General features: G+C 46.2%; 2 protein-coding genes across 3 annotated transcripts in view; one reads left to right on the top strand and one right to left on the bottom strand.

The window, feature by feature from the left end:
* Window positions 1-13201, bottom strand: part of LARS2 (leucyl-tRNA synthetase 2, mitochondrial) — a 78473-nt gene extending 65272 nt beyond the window's left edge. Inside the window, exons 1-5 of one of the 2 annotated variants that reach the window (XM_081164448.1) lie at window positions 13072-13201; window positions 9443-9698; window positions 8881-9009; window positions 3294-3385; window positions 2287-2347 (exon numbers count right to left, since the gene is read on the bottom strand). In XM_081164448.1, the coding sequence (XP_081020574.1) occupies window positions 2287-2347; window positions 3294-3385; window positions 8881-9009; window positions 9443-9676 (516 nt within the window). In that variant the 5' untranslated portion in view covers window positions 9677-9698; window positions 13072-13201. The remainder of the gene's footprint in view (window positions 1-2286; window positions 2348-3293; window positions 3386-8880; window positions 9010-9442; window positions 9699-13071) is intronic. The other variant, XM_081164449.1, reaches the window with a different exon arrangement.
* A 169-nt stretch (window positions 13202-13370) lies between these two features.
* LOC308570150 (uncharacterized protein) lies at window positions 13371-21860 on the top strand. Its single transcript, XM_081164922.1, has 8 exons — window positions 13371-13410; window positions 14673-14841; window positions 15770-15868; window positions 17978-18047; window positions 19082-19280; window positions 19941-20093; window positions 20922-20979; window positions 21604-21860. Exons 2-8 carry the CDS (start codon window positions 14674-14676, stop codon window positions 21709-21711), a joined length of 855 nt encoding a protein of 284 aa, XP_081021048.1. The 5' UTR covers window positions 13371-13410; window position 14673; the 3' UTR covers window positions 21712-21860.
* Window positions 21861-23999: the final 2139 nt, after the last annotated feature.

Below are 23999 nucleotides of genomic sequence, written 5' to 3'. Positions count from 1 at the left end.
GGGCTGCTGGGCAAGCGGCAGATGCTGATGCAGTTTGGGGAATTCCTGTCACAGGGAGCAAGGCAGAAGCGGATGACGGGGCACGTTCCCCGGGGGAGCGGGGCCGGAGGATTAGCCCGACTCGCCCGCCTCCCTCCCACGGCACACTAGGCAACGTCCGGCGGCACACTAGTGTGCCGCGGAACACCGGTTGGGAAACACTGGTCTAGACGTCTCCCTCCAATTCAATGATTCTAAGTGGTTCATTCACTAACAGAGGAGACTGTTTCATTAGGTGTGAATGCGGCAGTTGCCCACCAACCTCAGCCCGTCATTAGCCAGCTTCCAACTGAATGCTGTCTTTACTTACATTCAGTTCAAGGGGTTGGCACTGGCTGTCAGCTTCCTTAGTCTCAGTGTTACCATCACAGAGCTAAGCAGGTAGGAAATACCGTATTTTTTGCTCTATAAGACTCACTTTTTCCCTCCTAAAAAGTAAGGGGAAATGTGTGTGTGCCTTATGGAGCGAATGCAGGCTGCGCAGCTATCACAGAAGCCAGAACAGCAAGAGGGATCGCTGCTTTCACTGCGCAGTGATCCCTTTTGCTGTTCTGGCTTCTGAGATTCAGAATATTTTCCCCCTTGTTTTCCTCCTCCAAAAACTAGGTGCGTCTTATAGAGCGAAAAATACGGTAGTTGGCTCTGCCTTTCATTGGCTCTGGCTCCAACTACTGTTGGCCTCCGTTCCCTTCAAGAACCAAGGGGCACCAGCCACTACTGCCTACTAAAGTGCAACTCTGATAGAGTCTTGATATCACTTGTGAGCACAGCATAACGGCACAAATAAATTTCTAGGTTCAGGGAAGAGGAAGTAAGTCAAGCTTCTCACCAGTGACACAGATGAGCAGCTACCAAGTGATTCTCTGGCCATTTTTTATACTCTGCCTTTTTCCTCATACGCTTATTTAGACTGCAAGCCTGACAACATAGCTCCCCCTTTGTTAATCTCATGTACTGTGCAATGCACAGTGTGTAGGTCATGGGTAGGCAAACTAAGACCCAGGGGCCGGATCTGGCCCAATCGCCTTCTAAATCTGGCCCGCAGACGGTCCAGGACTCAGCGTGTTTTTACATGAGTAGAATACTGTACAGTGGTACCTCGGGTTAAGTACTTAATTCGCTCCGGAGATCCGTTCTTAACCTGAAACTGTTCTTAACCTGAAGCACCACTTTAGCTGCGCCGCCGGAGCACGATTTCTGTTCTCATCCTTAAGCAAAGTTCTTAACCCGAGGTACTATTTCTGGGTTAGCGGAGTCTGTAACCTGAAGCGTAGGTAACTCGAGGTACCACTGTATGTCCTTTTATTTAAAATGCATCTCTGGGTTATTTGTGGGGGCTGCCTGGTGTTTTTACATGAGTAGAACATGTGCTTTTATTTAAAATGCATCTCTGGGTTATTTGTGGGGCACAGGAATTCATTATTTTTTTTCTTTTCTTTTCAAAGTATAGTCTTTTCAAAGTATAGACCACCCCCCTGCTGAAAAAGTTTGCTGACCCCTGGTGTAGGTTAAGAAATCATATTGTCGTCATTATCACTCATGCCCACGTTTTCTCCTAACCCTATGGCTCAGCCCCCTAGTTCTCATGCCCTGCTGCAACTCAGCCCCAGTACAAGCAACAAACAACTGCATATTGCTTCTTTATTTTAGCCCTGCCCCCACCTCTCTCGCCTTCCTCCACTGCTTCTCCTGTTTTGGACTGTAAGCTCCTTGCATCAGGGACCTGTCCGTTTGTGCCCTACAGAGGGCCATGAACACTGATGGCGCTTCGTGCAACAAATAATCACATCGTAAGTCATAAAGCATGTCATAACTCCTTGGCTAGCGAGGGGATATCAGCGCTGAGTTTCTATTTTTGTCCACTGGTGAGTGGGTGGGTGTATTGTTCTGTTTATTGTTTATTGTTAGTGTGCTGCCAATATTTTCCACCATTATTATGTGGGGGTTGCTCTGTGTGTGTGTGTTTTACAATGTTGTACAGAATATTAATGTGTTACACAATTCCTGCCCTCGTCTATGGTATAATGCAATTATGTACATTTTTATCAATGTAAGTTACTTGGAGACAAGAAACTAATAGGTTTAAACAACAATAGTAAGTAAACTCATCCTAGAGAAGAACTTTCTTAAAACTGACTTCAAATTCATGCATGTTAACAATATGAAACACTTATAACGCACACACTTCAATAATGCACAGACAATTAAGTTTCACGAGGTATACATTTTAAAAGGAAAAAAGCTTACCCGATCCCAACTAAAATACAAGCCTAACGCTTCAAGCTGCTTTCGCATGTGCCGAATATTACTGAAAGACAAAATAAAATCCATATTTGAACAGAAAAGAATATTTCAGAAACAACTGCTCCCAAGAAAAAGCTCCTAAACTCCTCCAACTTGCATTGGGTCAACTTAAACGGCCTCAGAGTTTCATCCACTATTCACTTTATAAAAATCCTTTGCAAGATTGCTACTTACTGAACCCCATTTCAATTACAGATTAACTAAAACCAAATCATTTTGTAATATTTATATGAGTGACACAATTTTAAGAAAAAAATCTTATTTCTGGTCCAGTATGGGAAGGTAAAGGTAAAGGGACCCCTGTCCATTAGGTCCAGTCATGGCCGACGCTGGGGTTGCGACGCTCATCTCGCTCTATAGGCCGAGGGAGCCGATGTACAGCTTCCGGGTCATGTGGCCAGCATGACTAAGCAGCTTCTGGCGAACCAGAGCAGTGCACGGAAACGCCGTTTACCTTCCCGCCAGAGCGGTACCTATTTATCTACTTGCACTTTGACGTGCTTTCGAGCTGCTAGGTTGGCAGGAGCTGGGACTGAACAATAGGAGCTCACCCCGTCGCGGGGATTCGAACCGCCGACCTTCTGATCGGCAAACCCTAGGCTCTGTGGTTTAACCCACAGCACCACCCTATGGGAAGAGTGAGCTGCAAATTCCTACATACGTAGTGTGTAACTGATGCTCCTCATGCATTCACACAGTTGTATCATCCCATGTAGGAGAAAGCTTGGCTTAATACCTGATGAGCTAGAGAAAGTATGCACAATCCTAGGTGTTGGTACCAGGCACAGTTATAGACAAATTCTAATGACAGAGACATTGCTAGGTGCGTATCTCTCTAACCTGGGGCATTTTCTGTAGAGCAGAGGCTAAAAGAACATGGAAAGGAGCAAGAGCAGCAATATTCTGCTTCAGAGCTGACACATGCATAAAGCAGCAAGAATAACAAGCACCTTTGTGTCCAGTCTGCTGGATGCAAGCCATGATCAATTGCCGCATTCTCTGCAGGTAATCCAAATGCATCCCATCCCATTGGATTTATCACCTGTAACAAAAACAAGAAATGTCACCCTTTGACACTTTCCAGAGTGGATTTAGCAACGCCTCCAGGGCTCAAAATAATGAAGCATTTTTCAAAATTCAGCATCTTTGCTGTTTCATTGAATCATCCAGACTGTGCCTGTCACAAACAATTTAGCTTTAAGTGCAATGTACAGGATACTTTAAAAAAAAATTATCTAGTAAGAATCAAGCCTGCCCTTCGTGTACTCTGCATGCATACCACCTCTCCAAAAAAAGGTAGCACTGTATACAAATTTAACTAATAATAATAGGTTGGAGTTGGACTTAAATTAGATCTGATTAAGCTGGAAAGAGCAGAGGTAGAGCACATCACGACTATGATTTAAAATAGGTACAAAGCATAACTTAAAATAGATATATCTTTTAATTTCATATAAAACATATATTTATTGAAGTACTGTATCCAGCAGTGCAAAGTGCCTTTACTAACACTTCTATTATGACGTGACGTTGGTGCTGTTGAAGACTTTACTGTTGAAGACTTTGCTATTACAACAATGAATGTTTTAAGAGCGCAACAGTACTGTAAAGCACATTAGATAACTAGAATTAAACTTTTAGAGCAATTACCAGCAGGAATTAATTACTATTTATCAAGGATAGGCAATCACATCTCCAGGTCTTTGAAAAGTTCACTAGGCTGTGAGGCCCAAGCCTACACTGATTATGCTAAAAAAAACCACGTTAGATTTAATGGAATGTTTATACAGTACTTTGCTTGTATTTGCAAGGGGAGAAAAACCTGAACAGACTTTAGCTATTGTATTTAACCCCCATCTTAGCAAATTTGCAGTGTGATCTTGCTATATTAAGCACTGTATAAAGTATTAGTTATTGTTCTAGTAGGCCTTCTTTCTGCTAATGCGTCAATCTCACACTTCAAGGGAAACAACGGAAGAAACTGAGGAAGAGTATTTAATGAGCAACATTTCAAAGTGCAATGTAAACCTCACAAATAAGGTTTTCTCCACTGCACATCAAGTAGGTGCCAACAGTAGTTTGCATGCCAGATTTGGTTATTCTTAGCCAGTGCTTGTGTACTGAGCCGTGCCTTGCTTTCATTTAGCATCTTAATAAATATTCATGTTAATAGATGGAGTGAAGCACTAGCCAACACCCTGTAAAGTTCCAGGACAAAGACATAAAATACACCCCTCCCTCTTCTGAATTCTCTGCACATGCCAGAAAGACCTGGGAAAGGAATAATGGAAATACAAGGTACAAAAATGGCTGACTAGAACACTAAACCCAAATCTGTGGCCACTTATGTATCTTATATAAATATACATCCTGTGGACCTTTGTGTAAAAAGGACTACTGCCCATTCCTTAGTCTCTGCAGCAGATGTATTTAGCTGTTACTGTATTGAAACAAAATACATTAGGGGAAAAACCATTTCAAGCCTACTCTCAATTATCCATAGATTAATCTCAGAAGCAGATGTATTTATCTGTTACCATGGAGACTAATGTAGCCTTCAAGATACATTTGGGGGGTTGGGGGTGGAGAGACATCATTTCAAGTGCATTGTCTTTTAGCTCCTGACTGTGAATAGATTTAAAAGGCGTTATAAAAATGCATTTTGCTGAACTTGTGACAGGCCAGCCTTCAAAGAGATGGGAGTGCAAATAAGACCAGGGATGTTGCTGGAACCAAGGGTGTCAATGCTTCAATTTCAAGTACAGTAGTGCCCCGCAAGACGAACGCCTCGCAAGACAAAAAACTCGCTAGACGAAAGGTTTTTTCGTCCGCGATTTGCCTCGCAAGACGAATTCCCCTATGGGCTTGCTTCGCAAAACGAAGCTTGCCCCGGGGACAGCGGGTCTTCTCTTTTGAAGCAAGGGGCTGCGGGGAGATAGCGATCTCCCTGCAGCCCCTTGCTGCAAAAGACGTCCGGGCGAAGCGGGGAAGCGAAGCGCTTCGCTTCCCCGCTTCCCCCGGACCTCTTCTGAAGCAAGGGGATGGGGGGAGATAGCGATCTCCCTGCAGCCCCTTGCTGCAAAAGACGTCGGGGGAAGCGGGGAAGCGAAGCGCTTCGCTTCCCCGCTTCCCCCGGACCTCTTCTGAAGCAAGGGGATGGGGGGAGATAGCGATCTCCCTGCAGCCCCTTGCTGCAAAAGACGTCGGGGGAAGCGGGGAAGCGAAGCGCTTCGCTTCCCCGCTTCCCCCGGACCTCTTCTGAAGCAAGGGGCTGGGGGGAGATAGCGATCTCCCTGCAGCCCCTTGCTGCAAAAGACGTTGGGGGAAGCGGGGAAGCGAAGCGCTTCGCTTCCCCGCTTCCCCCGGACCTCTTCTGAAGCAAGGGGATGGGGGGAGATAGCGATCTCCCTGCAGCCCCTTGCTGCAAAAGACGTCGGGGGAAGCGGGGAAGCGAAGCGCTTCGCTTCCCCGCTTCCCCCGGACCTCTTCTGAAGCAAGGGGCTGGGGGGAGATAGCGATCTCCCTGCAGCCCCTTGCTGCAAAAGACGTCGGGGGAAGCGGGGAAGCGAAGCGCTTCGCTTCCCCGCTTCCCCCGGACCTCTTCTGAAGCAAGGGGATGGGGGGAGATAGCGATCTCCCTGCAGCCCCTTGCTGCAAAAGACGTCGGGGGAAGCGGGGAAGTGAAGCGCTTCGCTTCCCCGCTTCCCCCGGACCTCTTCTGAAGCAAGGGGATGGGGGGAGATAGCGATCTCCCTGCAGCCCCTTGCTGCAAAAGACGTCGGGGGAAGCGGGGAAGCGAAGCGCTTCGCTTCCCCGCTTCCCCCGGACCTCTTCTGAAGCAAGGGGATGGGGGAGATAGCGATCTCCCCCCAGCCCCTTGCTTCAGAAGAGGTCCGGGGGAAGCGGGAAGCGAAGCGCTTCGCTTCCCCGCTTCCCCCTGACGTCTTTTGCAGCTGTTCCGAAGTGGGGCGGGGGCGGGGTCACCTGCCCCAGCCGCTCCACTTCGGAAAGCTGTTCCAGGAACAGCTCCATAGGAACCTCCATAGGCGCCCGTCACCTCTCCAGCCAGGAGAGCGCGCGCGGGGCTAAACCAGCCCCCCGCGACCCTCTCCCAGCTGGAGAAGTGACGCGCGCCTATGGCAGGAGCCTCCATAGGCGCCCGTCACCTCTCCAGCCAGGAGAGCGCGCGCGGGGCTAAACCAGCCCCCCGCGACCCTCTCCCAGCTGGAGTTGTGACGCGCGCATATGGCAGGAACCTCCATAGGCGCCCGTCACCTCTCCAGCCGGGAGAGCGCGCGCGGGGCTAAAGAAACCATAGCCCCGCGACCCTCTCCCAGCTGGAGTTGTGACGCGTGACTATGGCAGCAGCCTCTGAAGGATGCACCGAAGCCTGGCGTGGGGGGCGGCCGAGAGACCTTCTCCCCGCGCCAGCCTTCGGATGGCTGTCCTGAAGACTTGGGGTGGGAGAAGGGTTTTCCTTCCCACCGCCAACATTCAGAATGCTGTTCTGAATGTTGGCGGTGGGGAGGAAAAACCCTCCTCCCACGCAAGCCCCGGGAACAGAGGGAAAGCGCTGCGCGCCTTCCCCTCTGTTCCCGTACCTGTGCTGAAGGCTTGCGGTGGGGAGAAAAGCCCTTCTCCGCACCGCCAGCCTGGCAAGCGGTTTCCCTAGGAACGCATTAATTGATTTTCAATGCATTCCTATGGGAAACCGTGCTTCGCAAGACGAAAAATTCGCTAGACGACAAAAATTGTGGAACGAATTAATTTCGTCTTGCGGGGCACCACTGTAATAAAATATTGTGGGCAAAGTTACAGAGACAGTTCTTTTCCTAATTTGTAAGCAGCAAAGGGGAAGGGGAATACAAATGTAGAAGGCAACATATGGAATGCTCCCACCAGTCCCTCAGTTTCTGAATCACTGTTCCTCGCTACTGGAACTGGCATCGCCATCCAGTAACATAGATCTGCAAGTAAGAAAGTCTACTGAATTTGAATTAGGGCTACAGCCTTTAGCTGATCGGCTAAATTAATGCCAGCGTGAATCAGGGATAACCAAAGTGGTGGTTCCCAGATATTGTTGGATTCAAACTCATATCAGCCCTAGGCAGCATGGTCAATGGTCAGAGACGGTGTAGCCATATCCAGAGGGATCCATGTGGGCTATTCCTGTTGTAGACAAAGGGCACATTTGCACATGCTAAGCCATGGGTAGGCAAACTAAGGCCCGGGGGCCGGATGCGGCCCAATCACCTTCTCAATCCGGCCCATGGACGGTCCGGGAATCAGCGTATTTTTACATGAGTAGAATGTGTCCTTTTATTTAAAATGCATCTCTGGGTTATTTGTGGGGCCTGCCTAGTGTTTTTACAGGAGTAGAATGTGTGCTTTTATTTAAAATGCACCTCTGGGTTATTTATGGGGCATAGGAATTCATTTGTTCCCCCCCCAAAAAAAAATATAGTCTGGCCCCCCACAAGGTCTGAGGGACAGTGGACTGGCCCCCTGCTGAAAAAGTTTGCTGACCCCTGTGCTAAGCTATGGCTCCTGTCTTGCATAAACTACAATGTCCTGTGTGTTACTGCACCCAGCTCCTTTGCTCCTGCTTAGCTCCTCTTTTTGCAAGAAGCAATAGTCCAAACATCAGGTTCCAGTGTGATGCTCCCAAAGAAGTCAAGATTTCTTCCCCCTACCTCTCACACTCAGGGGGAATTCCAGCAAACCAAGTTTTCCATCAGCCAGGCTCTCACCCCGGTTGAGAGTCACAGGACTGTCTCACGCAGCACCTAGCCTACAGTTCTATAGCCTGCCTGACTGACAGCACGAAACACCTTTGCCCCTGCATCTCTCCAAAGTGGCTGACCTCGCTGCCTGCAGCAGGGCTGCTGTTATAGTAAGGCAAGCCCTGGACCACACCCCAACCCCAGCTGCATTCACTCGGCTAGTAATTACACACTAACCCCCCCACTACAAATGACAACAACACTGTTACCTGCAGCCAGATGATGCACGGGTCAAGCAACTATTGCAGTGCAAACAAACGCTCTTGCCGGCTGGGAGAGCAGACCACACAGGGACCGGGATGGTGCAAAGCCACCCTCTCCTGGTTTGTCTGCTCTCCCTCTTGGGCCAGTTAGTTGTAAAATAAGGCAAGTCTGCAAATTGTACAGGTTTTTAATCAGGCATAAGCATTACCTAAGAGGAAGAAGTATTTGTTATATGCCCAGGTTGATGTATATTAGGAAAAGTATGCCAACTTTTAGCAGAAAGGGCCAGAGTGGAGTAGAGAGGCAGAGAACACCACAAGCAATCTGAAGCGAGGAATACGCTGAATAATTAATTATAACACAGCCCCTAATTCCGTTATAATCTGGTTAAGGTCCTCCCAATTTGTGCTTTGTGATTATCTGTCATTAAATAAAGGTTTGAGGCTTGGCCTGTTCCTAAGTGTGTTTTGACTGTCCTCAAAAGCAACAGACCACTCATTTCCAAGCACCTGAAATATTATCCAAACAAATGTCAATAGTTAACAGATACCTGAAATCCTCTCATTTTCTGAAACCGTGCTATCGTGTCGCTTATGGTGTAGACTCGAACATGGCCCATATGCAGCTTCCCAGAAGGATATGGAAACATTGACAGGACATAAAACTTTGGCCTTGATTTCTAGACAAAATGATAAGCAAAAACAAAGTCTGCAAGATAGAACTTGGGGGGGGGGGAGTTCAATTTTAAACCACATTTAATTTTTTTTACAAATCACGCTTTTGTCTTTAACCCCCAATTTTTAAAGAAATCTTAAAAACAGGACTGCACTTTGACCAACAAATCAGAAAATAGCAACAAAAAGGATGTCACCTTTCTTATGAGCAGTAATCTTTGTTTATTATATTACAAGTTCTCATAATTTAATTCAATATTCTAAAAAGACACCTCCATTGAGAAGCAGGTAATATGCTATTATATTTAATGCAATGGGTGAAATCCTAAGTCCATTTAGCTGTGCTGCAGTATACGGCCATTAACTTTCCTAATGCACCTAATACAGAGGGACAAAAGGAATTCAAGAGCGCATGTTCAATTTTGCCATAATCCTTACATCTATTTCTGAAGTTTGGTCAAACTGCTCCTTTATTCTGGAATGCCACCAGTTTTCAACTTCCTTCCTAGTCTCCACTTTATAGCTTGTTTCCCACTTCCCGGTTTCGCTGAATATGGACCGAATGAATCTTGGAATTAGCCTTTTCTCCCACTTAACTGGGCTGAATGATCCATGTAATTGTCTTCTCCAGTGTTTGGGGCACATGAGACATCTATGGTAAATGAACCACATTTTGCAGCTTTTGTTGAAAGCCCTGTAAAAAAAAAAAGGAATGATCCTAACTTAATTGTGATAACTAGCAGCCTTGTTCTCTATTTTAACAAAACAGTGTTAACCTTTCTTAAGGCTTCTAGAAGTGAAAACAATCACATTTAACGGCAACAGTAGGCTCAATAGACTGATGAGGTTGCATTCCTCTGTGCTTTTAATAATAATAATAATAATAATATATTATTTATACCCCGCCCATCTGGCTGGGTTTTCCCAGCCACTCTGGGCGGCTTCCAAAAGAATATTAAAATACTATAATACATCAAACATTAAAAGCTTCCCGAAACAGGGCTGCCTTCAGATGTCTTCTAAAAGTCTGGTAGTTGTTGTTCTCTTTGACATCTGGTGGGAGGGCGTTCCACAGGGAGGGCGCCACTACCGAGAAGGCCCTCTGCCTGGTTCCCTGTAACTTGGCTTCTCGCAATGAGGGAACCGCCAGAAGGCCCTCGGTGCTGGACCTCAGTGTCCGGGTAGAACGATGGAGGTGGAGACGCTTCTTCAGGTATACTGGACCGAGGCCGTTTAGGGCTTTAAAGGTCAGCACCAACACTTTGAATTGTGCTTGGAAACGTACTGGGAGCCAATGTAGGTCTTTCAAGACCGGTGTTATATGGTCTCGGCGGCACATGAAAACTTCTCTAAGATTGCAGAGGCAGGAAAATGAATTTTGAGTCTTATTGTTTGGAACCGTGATATTGTTTGCTGTTGTATGACAGCATATAGCCAGTGTTATTTCTATTTTATTATGGGAAACCTCTCTGAAAAGAAAACTGATGTGTCTTTATTCTTTAAAATAAAGCAATAAAGGTGAAAGCCTGGATAAGAGAAGCCTGCATAACAGGAGACTAAGAGGAGATATGATAGCCATCTTCAAATATCTAAAGGAATGTCACATGGAAGATGGAGCAAGCTTGTTTCCTCCTGCTCCAGAGGGTAGGACCCCAACCAACGGATTCAAGTTACAAGAAAGGAGATTCTGACTAAACATCAGGAAGAACTTTCGAACAGCAAAGAGTTGTTTAACAATGGAACAGACTCTCTCGGTAGGTTGTGAGCTCTCCTTCCTTAGAGGTTTTTAAGCAGAGGTTGGCTGGCCATCAGTCATTGAACTCAAACTTGCTGTCCACAGTGCTCCTGGCTGGAAGCTGATTGGAAAAGTCCCAGCAAAAGAAAACCTACAGAAATACTCTAAAATAATTCAGCAGAAGTCAGCTTCCTCAGCGAGGAAGTGCAAAGAGCGAGCCTTGCCACCCCAACCCTCAATCAAGTCCAGCTGAGCCATCAGCCTCTCTCAGGCCATGACTTTAAGAACAGCAGAAGCAGCTGGGAAGGGAGGAGTTCAGGGATTAAAAAATAATAATTTTATAAATTGTGTGTCTTTGTTTCTCAATTTGATCCTTTTACATGGTTTTGTATGTATTGTGGTATTTTACGGATTGTGAATTGCGGTTATAGTTTAGTAATTATTTACTGTAATTGTTAAGAGTGAATTTCTGTTTCATTATTTGCTGATGTTTTGAGAATTTTATTGTGCAGTATTATTTTCTAATAGGTTACTGAATATTTATTTTACATGTTCCATTTTAAACTTATGTTTTATTATGACTTTCTGTACTGGATCAGGTTATTATTGTAATAATGAGTGTGTTCTTTGTTGTTTATTTTGTTGCTGTAAACCACCTTGCGTATAGTAGTATAGAAAGGCAGCATACAATTTAAAAGCGAAATGAAGTAGTTAAGATTCCTGAACTGCAGGGGATTGGACTAGATAACCCCTGGGATCCCTTCCAATTCTATGATTCTGGGATTTAAATGCCTTTTGGCCTGTTTATGATTTCTCCCTCTCTGCCTATGTGTATTTCTAGCAACCAACTTTGGGTTACAATTTAGCTATGTAGTGAAGCCGATGAAAACCAAAGATGCACCACTGTGTGTCGTTATCTTCACTGCGCTACTGGACTCTCTTGAATTAAAGTCATTATTACTCCAGAATGCGGCAGCTAGACTGGTGATTGGAAGCGGCTTCCGGGACCATATAACACCAGTCCTGAAAGACCTACATTGGCTCCCAGTACGTTTCCGAGCACAATTCAAAGTGTTGGTGCTGACCTTTCAAGCCCTAAACGGCCTCGGCCCAGTATACCTGAAGGAGCATCTCCACCCCCATTGTACAGCCTGGACACTGAGGTCCAGCTCCGAGGGTCTTCTGGCGGTTCCCTCACTACGAGAAGTGAAGCTAACGGGAACCAGGCAGAGGGCCTTCTCAGTAGTGGCACCCGCCTTGTGGAATGCCCTCCCATCAGATGTCAAACAGATAAACAACTACTCAACGTTTAGAAGACACCTGAAGGCAGCCCTGTTTAGGGAAGTTTTTAACATTTGACATTTTATTACGTTTTTATATGTGCTGGAAGCCGCCCAGAGTCGCTGGGGAAACGCAGCCAAAATGGGTGCGGTATAAATAACAAAATTCTTATTATTCACTGGCTCCAGGGATAGCTGATGAACTCCAACACTTAAATGCAGGTTCTATGAGCTAAGTCTAGACTCAAATGAAAGAACTGCTATTTGGGGGCGAGGCAGAAAACTATCAGTTTAGGGAAGTTTTTAATGCTTGACATTTTAGCATGTTTTTAATATTCTGTTGGGAGCTGCCCAGAGTGACTGGGGAAACCCAGCCAGGTGGGCAGGCTATAAATAATAAATTATTATATTGCAGAGCATCTGCCCCAGACGTGAAGAGCAAAGGATCCCGATACACTGTAGCCTTTTTAGGCCCCTTCAACACCAGTGGCTGAGAAGAAAGGATTAAGATCAGAACTGCTATATTTGGATCATATATGAAATTACGTGCAGGACTTAAGAATGATTATCTCCGGAGGACCAGAATACAGGAAGTCAATTTGCTTAATTTGGAATGTATAACTGGCTTTATAAATTGTATTATGATTTGATATTGTAATAATGTGGCCCATATTGGAGTGTTTAATAAAATTTAATAAAAATCAAATTTTTAAAAGAGAAAAGGATCCCATGCACAGCAGGTTTCTATCTTTGAGGAATCTGCTTCCTTTTGTTATAAACACCCCCGACCCTCCCTCAAGCTCCAAATAGCGGCTTAGCAAGTGGGGGCGGGAATACACATATCTAAAGAAAAAAGGGTCCCTCTTGAGTGCAGACCCCAGCGAAGGAATTTTGTTTCCAGTACCACAACGGGGCACACGATCCTGTCACACCCCGCTTCCCTTCCCCTCCTCACCCAAAAATAATAATATAAAAATAAGAATAAATTCCTTGGTGGTGTCTATTGCAAGCCGCCTAGAGAAGTGCTCGTGAAACAACTCCCCTCCCCCGACCTCCGGTGCTTGTTTACCCAGGAGAAAAGAGACAAGAAGGCTCGGGGCCCGAGTTCCAGCCAAGGTGCGGCTCGCGTGTGTGTCTCCCTCACGCCTCGGACCGGCTGGGCGCCGCCATCTTTGGCCCTCCGCCCCCTCGCGAGTGCGCAGGCGCGCGGGGCAAATCGGCAGCGAGGGGGCGTGGTCAAGCGGGGAGCCAGCTGACGATCGAGGCGGGGCAGCGCGCGCTGCTTGAAAAAGGAGGTTCCGGCCGCTGCGGAGCATTTTGGAGGGAGACGCGGCGCCGGGCGCCAGGTGAGTCGACGGGTCGGGCGGAAGCATACATGCTGTTCCTCCTCGGTGTGTTGTGAGGCTCGCATTTCCCCTGATCAGAGATAGTGAGAATTGTAGTTATACCAGCCAGGGGGCAGTTGCCCTCTCTTCCAATCAATACAAATCAATACAAATATAAGATTCTGCCCCCCCCCCCCGCACAACAAAATCCTGGTTGTGCTCATGGTACCAGCTTTTCTCAAGTTTGGGTCCCCAGATGTTGTTAGACTACAATTCCCATCATCCCCGACTGCTAGCATGGGTGGTTCCCAACATATATTTTTTGGCCATGTCCCCCGTAAAGGTAAAGGGACCCCTGACCATTAGGTCCAGATGCAGCAGATGCTGTATGTTCCATATATATATATATATATATATATATATGTATAATGTAAAGGTAAAGGGATCCCTGACTATCAGGTCCAGTCGCGGCTGACTCTGGGGTTGCGGCGCTCATCTCGCTTTATTGGCAGATTCTTTATTGGTACAGCTTCTGGGTCAAGTGGCCAGCATGACTAAGCCGCTTCTGGCGAACCAGAGCAGCACACGGGAAACGCCGTTTACCTTCCCGCCAGAGCGGTACCTATTTATCTACTTGCACTTTGAGGTGCTTTCGAACTGCTAGGTTGGCAGGAGCAGGGACCGAGCAACGGGAGCTCACCCCGTCGTGGGGATTTGAACCGCCGACCTTCTGATCGGCAAGTCCTAGGCTCTGTGTTTTAACCCACAGCGCCACCCGCACCGTTAGACTACAGTTCCCATCATCCCCGACTGCTAGCATGGGTGGTTCCCAACATATATTTTTTTTGGCCATGTCCCACCTAAGCATCTCTAAAATCCTAATACCCCCTCCCTTGTGACATATAATTCTTTTTATTCACAAAGTGAACTCCTGTTCACGTGGAGGAAGCCTAAAAGGCTATTCACTGTTAATAACTCATTCTCAAATTGCCCCCCCAAAAATCAAATTGCCCCCCTGTGGGGCATGTGCCCAATGTTGGGAACCACAGGCCTAGCCAGAGGGGAAGGGGGGACAGATCCAGTAAATAAATAAAAATATTTAACTAACTGACCAGTCACATTGCAGATAGCTCGGCTCTACCCCCCCCCCCCAGCAAAATCCTGACTATGCCCCTGACCGCTGGTTCTGCAACTAGGGATGTTGGGTAGTCCAACAACATCTGAGGACCTGAGCTTGAGAAAGGCTGCCTTATGCTGACCACCTTGGATGAGAGATGGAGGCTCGCAATGCTATTTCCCTCTATTTCTCTCTCTTTCTCTCGGCTTAGGATGTCTCGAAAGAGCCGCAGAGTTGTCAAATTGGCATCCAAGACTCCTCCAGAAATGAGGATCAAGGGGGACTCTTCGTGTGGTTCTCCTTCCTTGGATTACAGCACCTTGAAAAGGACGGAATTGCAACAGTGGTGTAAGAAGTTTGGGCTTCGTGCTACAGGGAAGGTGAGGGGATGCCGCCACAGTTCATACCGAACTTCCTGCCCTGTCCTATTGGAAGCTAAGTGGGAAAAGAGACTGCACATTTCCAAATTTCTGTTTGGTTATATCCTCATTGTGAACAGTGATGAAGGAAATCTTCTTTTCTCAGTCCAGGAAGCCCTGTCTATTCACAAGCGGCAGCAGCCATTCTCTCAGCCTAAAGCAGAATACCTTTTGTGGTGATATCTAGCTGCTAATAAGTAAAGACATTTTGTGTTCCGACATGCTTTTCCAGCTGGATGAATGGGCTTTGCCATATATTTCCATTACATTATTTTCTTAAATATTTCTGCTGCCTCTTAGTTGTTTTTATTGTGTCTTGTACAACACCTTCAGATGTGTGTGAGGAAGATGAGTAGTAAATTAATAATAACAGTGAGCAGCTACTCCAAAGGTTGCTTTCCACTTACCTATTCCTTATTTCCTTTGGTATTCTGTCTGTTAAATTATTAACCTGTGGTCAGGGTCTGTCTTATATTTCAGCTTATGTGCAGAACTTAGAAAATCACCTGTGCTTTGCAGCTGTTAATAATATATTTTAAAATAGTCCTTAACCCAAAGAGCCCTGATAAATAGACTGGCATCATTTACCTGGCATTATTGAACAGGGGTTGGGAGCCGAATGCCCAGTCACAGCCCAACACTGACATACAGTATGCTCTTTTCCCTCCTCAGTAGGTGGAACTAGCTGCCATATTTATTTTCCACAATGCCCTCCAATTTGTGGCATTGTGGGGAGCTGACAGCTCCCAGTGCTACTAAGCCTCTCTTGCCAGGCAAGCCTTCCACTGTGCCCAGGAATGTCTCACACCTGGAACTGGCCCAGATCTAGGGTTAAATACATACTTATTTCCCTCTCTCCACCCATCCCTGACCCCACCCCGCTGCCCAGAATGCAGAACTTGTGGAAAGGCTGAAAGCCTTTCACAGAGACCCTGAGCCGAGAGCAGAAGAAACAAGTAAGACTGATGTGACTCTCCACGATCCTGAGGTACGTAGCTCCAGGTCAAAGATGGTGGGGCCTCAGATATCCATATGCTGCATAGATCAGCCACGGATGGAGTGGGGAAATGCAAGTCTATGTTAGAAATAAGATCCTGATTTCTGGGTGGGATAAGAAAATTAGGGGTATGGAACATAAGAAGAACCCTGCTGGGTCAAGCTAAAGGCCCATTTTGTCCAGCACTCTGTTGGCCAACCCAGATGTCAGTGGGAAGCTCAAAAGCAAGATGTGAGTCCAACAGCACTCTCCCAAGCTGCAGTTCCAAGCAACTGGTGTCCAGTGGCAAACTGCCTCTAACAGTGGAGGTAGAACATGGGGTGAGGAACCTTCTTGGCTCTTAGGGCAAGATCTTTATCTGATTCCTCCCTACCGGCCAAATTTGACTGGTGGCTGAGACATCCCACCAGTCAAGCACCTGACATCATTGTGACTTTGTTTATTTTATCTGGAAAAGTATTTATAAACTACCCCCTTGCAAAACATCAGGTCAAGGCAGTGTGCAGCAACCTAAACCTTTAGGAGCAATGCAGAGAAGGGTTACACGATTGACAGGTGGGTTATCCTGCTCGTCAAAATGCCTTCTGTGGGGTTTCCAAGGTGCATTGTAAGGAACCATAGGCTCATCTGCGGAGTTAACCTCGGAACAAGTGCCATTGCAGGCCTCAGCTTGGCAAGCCAAAGACCAGCAAAGTTTTGGCCGCATGTGCAGAATTGAACTTGCCCATCAACTGCCATCAGCTGATTGACAGATGGGTGTGGCTCAGGGGAAATGGCCTTGCAAGCTAAACTGAACCCCTGGTGGGCCAGGATTGGCCCGTAGGCCAAAGGTTCCCTACCTCTGAGGTGGAACAAAGCTGAAGGGAGTAGAAAGGGACTGATAAAAGTAGGGTTACCAGACATCCCTGGTTCTGGGGACAGTCCCTGGATTTGCAAATCTGTCCCTGGACAAATTCCATCCCCGGAATGTCCCCAGATTTGCAAATCTGTCCCCAGGAAACGTGGCAGCGGCAGCCTCAGCAGCCCGGAGCTAGCCTAGTAGCACAATTGGCTCTGGCTGGCTTCAAGAGCTGCTTGCTGCCATGGCGCCCGCCATTTTTCTTTGCCAGAAGTCCCCATATGATGTGTTGCGCACAAGATATGGAGACTTCCCAGAGGCAAACTGGCAGGCGCCACGGCAGCAAGCAGCTCCTGATGCCAGCCAGAGCCAACTGCGCTACCAGGCTGGCTCCAGGCTGCTGACTGCCGCCGCTGCTGCCACTGCTGAAGGGGAACCGGGGACATCCAGCAGTACAGATCTCCTGCCCCCTTTGTTTTGACTGATCGGGGGAGACTCGGGAGCTGCAGGTGGGCGGCCGTTGCCCAGCTTTTAAAAAACTCTGTGCATATGTGTTTCACAGGGTGCGAAAGAAGGGCTTTGCACCTTCATACAATACAGTGGTGCCTCGCAAGACGAAAAGAATCCGTTCCACGAGTCTCTTCGTCTTGCGGTTTTTTCGTCTTGCGAAGCAAGCCCATTAGCGGCTTAGCGGATTAGCGGCTTAGCGGGCTTAGCAGATCAGCTGATAAGGGGCTTAGTGGATCAGCTGATAAGTGGCTTAGCGGCTTAGGATCAGCTGATAAGCTGCTTAGCGACTTGGGAAAAAGGGGGGGAAAGGAAAAAAACCCCCGCAGGAACTCGCAAGACATTGTCGTCTTGCGAAGCAAGCCCATAGGAAATTCGTTTTGCGAAGCACCTCCAAAACGGAAAACCCTTTCGTCTAGCGGGTTTTCCGTCTTGCGAGGCATTCGTCTTGCGGGGCACCACTGTATGCATGTGTGCTTGGGCCCAGGATCTTTTGCCTCACCATCCCCACTACTGACTCCCTGTTGCTACTCAGCTTCCCAAAAAAAAGTGTCCCCGGATTCATTGAAAAAAATCTGGTAACCATATGATAAAGTGTCCAAAATAGTGCCAAGAAAAAGGGGGAATTTCCTACTTTAGTCATGGGGGAGCAATGGGGTGAATGGTTGTAGGGGATAAGGGAAAGCATAAAGTTGGGTGTGAAGGGGTGAAGCTGAACTGTCACTAACTCTTAACACACACACCCCCCCTTCCAGACCCCTCTGACAGTCCCTCCTCTGGACCTGGCCAAGGATGTAAAAACTGAGCCCTCTGCAGAGAAAGCAGGTGACTAGTTGTTGTTTTTTAAGGGGCTCTACGTAAGTCTTGAAAATAAAAGCGGACTGGTGGGAGGACTCTGAGGCTGTGCAGAACGCGGTTTGAAGAATACAGTGGTGCCTCGCAAGACGAAATTAATTCGTTCCGCGAGTTTTTTCGTCTAGCGAATTTTTCGTCTTGCGAAGTACGAAATCCCATAGGAATGCATTGAAATTCAGTTAATGCGTTCCTATGGTCAAAAAAAAGTCCAAACAAAGCCAAATTTGGTACAATAAGAGTTTATTAAGTGCTCTTTAAAGTCACACATACTGTAAAGAGCATTTCAAAAATTGAAGGAAAAATAAATTAAGTTTCTAAACATGACCGAAAAACATTTAAAAATCAACAAAGTGTACAGTATATTTTCTAAGACTCTGGGGGACAACTCGAAGAAGGTTCCTCTTCCACTCTTTGCTTTTTGCTGAAGAACCCCCTCCCCAACTGTTCCCCCAGCCGCCCACCACACAGAAATTCAAATCCAGAATTTTTTTAAAAAAACAGCAGAGTGGCCCAATGGTCACAGAAAATCATAAAAATGCAGAAAAAAAACACACAAGCTTCCAGATTCTTGAAAACCCCTCCCCAACACCAAGTCCTTGAATTCCAAACACCCCAACCCAAAATCCAAAAAACCCAAAAAAAGTTTTAAAAGTTTAAAAGAAGTTTTGGAAAAGCTTCAAAAATCACCAAAGTCTTCAAAAACCTCAATAAAGGCTACTATGTACACTGCGTTCTATGAGTTGCTCCTTGAAGTCAAGTCGCAACTGTATTAACGGTGTTAAGAAAAAGGAAACAAACTTGCAAGACTTTTTCGTTTTTCGTCTTGCGAAGCAAGCCCATAGGGAAATTCGTCTTGCGAAGCAGCTCAAAAAACGGAAAACCCTTTTGTCTAGCGAGTTTTCCGTCTTGCGAGGCATTCGTCTTGCGGGGCACCACTGTATCAGTGAAGGCAGGCCTGTCGAGATGGGCAAGGTGAAGCCGGTCCTACTTTTCCTTTTTTTCAGATGTTATCCGTGGCTGGTGCGTGGTTCACGGCATGGTGCTGTACCACCCTGTGTCCAGCTGGGCTCCCCTGTTGCTCCGCGGAGGTTCTGTGTGCGTCCAGGATGGGGAGGACATTGTCCCCTTTCACCTGACCCCACTCATGAGCCCTGTCCCTGATGGCTTCTCCGACAACTACATCTGTGAGAGCTGTGTGCTCAGGTAATAATCATAATAAATTTATTTATACCCCGCCCTCCCCGGCCAGAGCCAGGCTCAGGGCGGCTAACACCAGTAAAATTACAATAAAAACATAATGGGGGGGGGGACCAATTTAAAATACAGGTTAAAATGCAATTTAAAATGCAGCCTCGTTTAAAAAGTAGCCCATAGATCAAAACCGTAAGGGGAGGGAAACATAAGGGTCAGACCAAGTCCAAACCAAAGGCCAGGTGGAACAGCTCTGTCTTGCAGGCCCTGCGGAAAGATGTCAAGTCCCGCAGGGCCCTAGTCTCTTGTGACAGAGCGTTCCACCAAGTCGGGGCCAGTACTGAAAACGCCCTGGACCAATCTAACCACTTTGCAGCTTGGGACCTCTGAAGTGTTGTCATTTGTGGACCTTAAGGTCCTCTGCGGGGCATACCAGGAGAGGCGGTCCTGTAGGTACGAGCGTCCTAGGCCACAAACGGCTTTAAAGGTCAAAACCAGCACGTTAAACCTGACCCTGTACTCCACCGGGAGCCAGTGCAGTTGGTACAGCACTGGATGAATGTGATCCTGCAGCAAGGACCCCGTAAAGAGCGTGGTATCGCTGGTTCTTCTCCTTCCTGTGGATCCCCTTCCCCATTCCACCTTTAACCTGTTCCTGTTTCACCATCACAGGAACAGGGAGGAGCCAAAGAGATGTCCCACATGCCTGCAAATACAAATGAAACGAAACCGGGCTACTTTGTCCCAGGGCCAGACGCTTCTTCGGGGGAGTATGTCTCAGTCATCATTCCTTGCAGGCGGAGACGTCTCTAAAGACAGAAGGAGGTGAATAGAGAATCCACAGAGCTGCCTTTTCCAGATTATATGCATGTAGGGGAAATATGACGGAGCCTGACTCTTTCAGTAAAGCGATCGAGTGCCTCTAGTTTCGGTTTTTGGGGATGGATGAATGGGACAGTGGGAGATACATGAACTATGCAAAGTTTGAGAAAGGCTGGTACTTGAGAACTGTGTGTTGTCCAGGAGAAGCTTGGATTTTCACACACGTCCTGCAGATAAAATGAATAGTGATCAGAAAACACCTTAGTATACCTGAAGGAGCGTCTCCACCTCCATTGTTCAGCCCGGACACTGAGGTCCAGCTCCGAGGGCCTTCTGGCGGCTCCCTCTCTGTGAGAAGTGAGATTACAGGGAACCAGGCAGAGGGCCTTCTCGACAGTGGCGCCTGCCCTGTGGAACACCCTCCCGTCAGATGCCAAGGAACTAAACAACTGTCTGACTTTTAGAGGACATCTGAAGGCAGCCCTGTTTAGGGAAGTTTTTTTATGTTTGATTTTTGTGTGTGTGTGTGTGTGTTTTTAATATCCTGTTGGAAGCTGCCCAGAGTGGCTGGGGAGGCCCATAAATATAAATGAATAATGAATTATAATTATTATTAAATTATTATTAGTGGCTCCTCTTCCTTTCGCAAGACAGTTGAGACCTTGTGTGCAGAATGGCAAGTCGGTCTCTTCTCCACACACACCCCTTTTTTTGCTTGGAAATGGTTGTTGTTAAGTAGAGGGGAGTTAGCTTAGGATAGATCAGTGAGGTTACATCCTGCCACTTACCTAGTGCTTAACATCTCTCTTCCACCCTCCCCTGGCTCTGCAGGACCTTTGAGATAAAAAAGCTGTACCAGCCCCAAGAGGACCAGGCTTATGCCCAGAGGGTGAGTCCCCGGCAGCAGTGCTGGCATCCATCTGACAAATGCAGTTGTGCAGCACTAGGATGAGAGGCCAAAGTGCGGGAAAGGTGGTAAAAAGGTGATCTATGCTAAAGGTGCTTAGGAAAAGGTCCACCACACAGGCTTTGGGGGAAGATAAAAGGGGGAAGAGGAAGACAAGTGTCCATGGCCTTGAGTTCCTGGGAGGAAAATCAAGAGACAAATACGCATCATCAACAACAAAGATGTGCCTGGGTATGCCACTCTCAGCAAAAGATTTATACACGCAAAATAATTTGCCCGCCTTGATCAACAACAACAGAAGACCTCTGTGTTAAAATGCAATCGACAGAAATTTTAACTTGCAACCATAAGGTGCCAAATTATTTTATGGTTGCATTTGCCGATCATTTTGTATTTTTGTTCCTGTATTTTGTTCCCTGTATTTTGTATTTTTGTTCCCTGTATTTTGTATTATTTTTGTTCCCGTTCACAACTAGAGGTACCACTGTATTTATTTCCCCCGATCTGAACTATAAAATGGTGATTTTCTTGAGCCAGAATGAGAGTATTATTTGTTCCATTTGTGAATGGCAACCTTTTGCCCATTTCCCTTTTCTTTTCATTTAGGTGGATGGGATCCTTTCCCAGATGGCCAGTGGAGAGCTTGGTATGGACCGAGTGTTGCGTCCCCTCCGTCCTTTGGTTGTTCATTCCCCAGCTCCTTTTGAGAGATGAGGAGTACCTAGAAAGTTGGAACTGGCAGCAACGGACTAGGGAGATCCAAGGAGCTCTATGATAATAACCAGATAAATGTTTTTATCTAGTCCACAGTGTGTCCTGTTAACCTTTTTTCATGTGTTGTAATAAACGTAATAGAAAATAAATACTGGATCATTCCTGCCACCATGTTCTGAACGGAAAAGACTGTTTAGCCTGTTGATTTCCCTCCCCATTTGCTGGCTGACAGTTCTGCGTCAAGGCCTAGCATCTATTTTTGAAGGAGGTACAGTGGTACCTTGGTTTTCGAACGTCTCCGTTGACAAACATTTTGGTTTTTGAATGCCATAAACCCGGAAGTAAATGCTTCTGTTTCTGAACGCGCCTCAGAAGTCTAACGGATTCCACTGAGTGTATGTTATTTTTCTCAATTTTCTCTATTAAATTGGCAGACTGCCCTTTGTGCCTCGGTTTTCGAACGTTTCGGAACTTAAACAGTCTTCTGGAACAGATTACGTTTGAAACCCGAGGTACCACTGTATTCCCGAAGGCTAGGTAACAGTTGCTCTCTAAGACTTCCCGAACACCTTATTTTGTTTCACCTGTTCTTTGGACCGGGTGATCTAGGCAACTTTCTGCCAGTCCCATAGCAGCAGCTGGATCCTTTGCAGACATGCAGGCGCTGTCTACTACAGGTTTCAAAAACAAACTTCTTTCTTTTTTACAGTTGTGAAAGCCTGCAACTTCCTGTTTGTTACCAAACATTTTAACAATGGGATTCTGCTTATATCTATCAGTTCAATGTGGCCTTCACTGTTTATGGATAGTAACTTAGGAAGTTGCCTTATTGACCACCAGACTATTGATGGTCCATCATCCATGGACCACATCAATCCAGAGTATGAGGGAGAGAAGGCTTTTGTATCACATGCTACCTGTTGTAGGTGTTTTAGACTGAAGACAATGGATACTAAATATTTAAGATGCCTGAAAGTTTTGAGTAGTATCTCTATTGCTCCCAGGGTAAGCTCTTCGTGGCTATCCAAAGCCAAGTGAATTATACATACTTTTAAAAACCACTGGTTTTATTTAATTTCCATACTAATAAAAAACTTTTCTCACTTATTAATATGAGGCCAGGACTATGTGCTTTCTTGCCTTCTAGCTCTGCAAAAGTTGTATCAGAAGTTAACTTTGAAAGGAATGGATGTCAACTGATACAGGGAGACAAAAATCGATCTTCTTAGGTCCCAAAAAATAGTTTGGGTTTTCCTCCCCCCCCCCTTATATGAAGTTTCCTTTTTTTCAAAATTGTGAGACTGGTCTAACAATAGGAGCTAAGATTTTTGCACCAAAAGCTTATCAGCCTCATAGCAGATGGCTCCAGGCTACCTCTTCCCTGTTCTTGACAATTGCTTCATCCAAAAGGCCTACTGAACAGGTAAGCTGACAATAGAATACTTGTGCATCTTCTGTAGCTTCTGATGAAAGCTTGTGGATGGAATGCCAAGATTCTGGATTATGAAGTGGCATAGATCTGGAGACAAATGTGGAGGTTTGATAGCTCTGTGGGTGTCAGTCAGACATTGGAGGGCATGGCATAACACAAAATGGCTGTCCAAAGGCCCCAAAGGCTAATTTTTGCAACGTGGACTCCTCCCATACCACTCCAAAAATGTCACAGGGTCTGTACGCCTATTGTGGTGGTACTATTCTAATTTCAGACAAGGGATGAGACTCCTATAGGAAAGAAATTAAGTTTTCTCCCCTGTGGGCCCTGGTCTAATCTTACAGATGAGTTCAGGAAGAGTATTTCAGTGGATCCAACACTCTTAAAAGGGTAATCAGAGAAGGGCTTTAGGTTCTCTGTCCTATAAAGATCAGACTTTGAAATGTGATTGATGGAGAGTAAAGAAATAACTGGTTTCTAAAATGTACAAATTATTAGAATGGGAAACGAAAGATGATTTGGTTAAGATTATACTGTGGTCATAACATTGATATGTTTGCATGGTTGAAGTTATGGAAAGTGGATATGAAATTTACTGCCTGTTATACTTTGAAAGGAAATCATATGAAAATGACGCATAGGTTGTCTTTTACACCATATAAGTTAGCGAAAATGTATAAGACTGTATCAAATATGTGTTGGAAATGAAAATAGATGGAAGGGTCACTTTTTTCATATCTCCTGTTCCTGTAAAAAGGCCAAGGGCTTCTGGGAAATGATATATAATAGTGTTGCCATATTTCAGGAAGTGAAAATTTGGACACAACAGTTGACCCCCCCCCCCCCATGCTGTCAT

Source organism: Podarcis bocagei, assembly GCF_964188305.1.
Source record: "Podarcis bocagei genome assembly, chromosome: 12".
In the NCBI taxonomy this organism is placed as follows: domain Eukaryota; kingdom Metazoa; phylum Chordata; class Lepidosauria; order Squamata; family Lacertidae; genus Podarcis; species Podarcis bocagei.
This window is presented reverse-complemented; position numbering and strand designations above follow the sequence as displayed.

Coding starts and splice junctions, on each gene's coding strand:
- LOC308570150 (XM_081164922.1), top strand. CDS start 14,674: ATGTCTCGAAAGAGCCGCAGAGTTGTCAAATTGGCATCCAAGACTCCT. Junction 15,869..17,977: donor TGACTCTCCACGATCCTGAG/GTACGTAGCTCC, acceptor CCCCCCTTCCAG/ACCCCTCTGACAGTCCCTCC. Junction 18,048..19,081: donor GCCCTCTGCAGAGAAAGCAG/GTGACTAGTTGT, acceptor CCTTTTTTTCAG/ATGTTATCCGTGGCTGGTGC.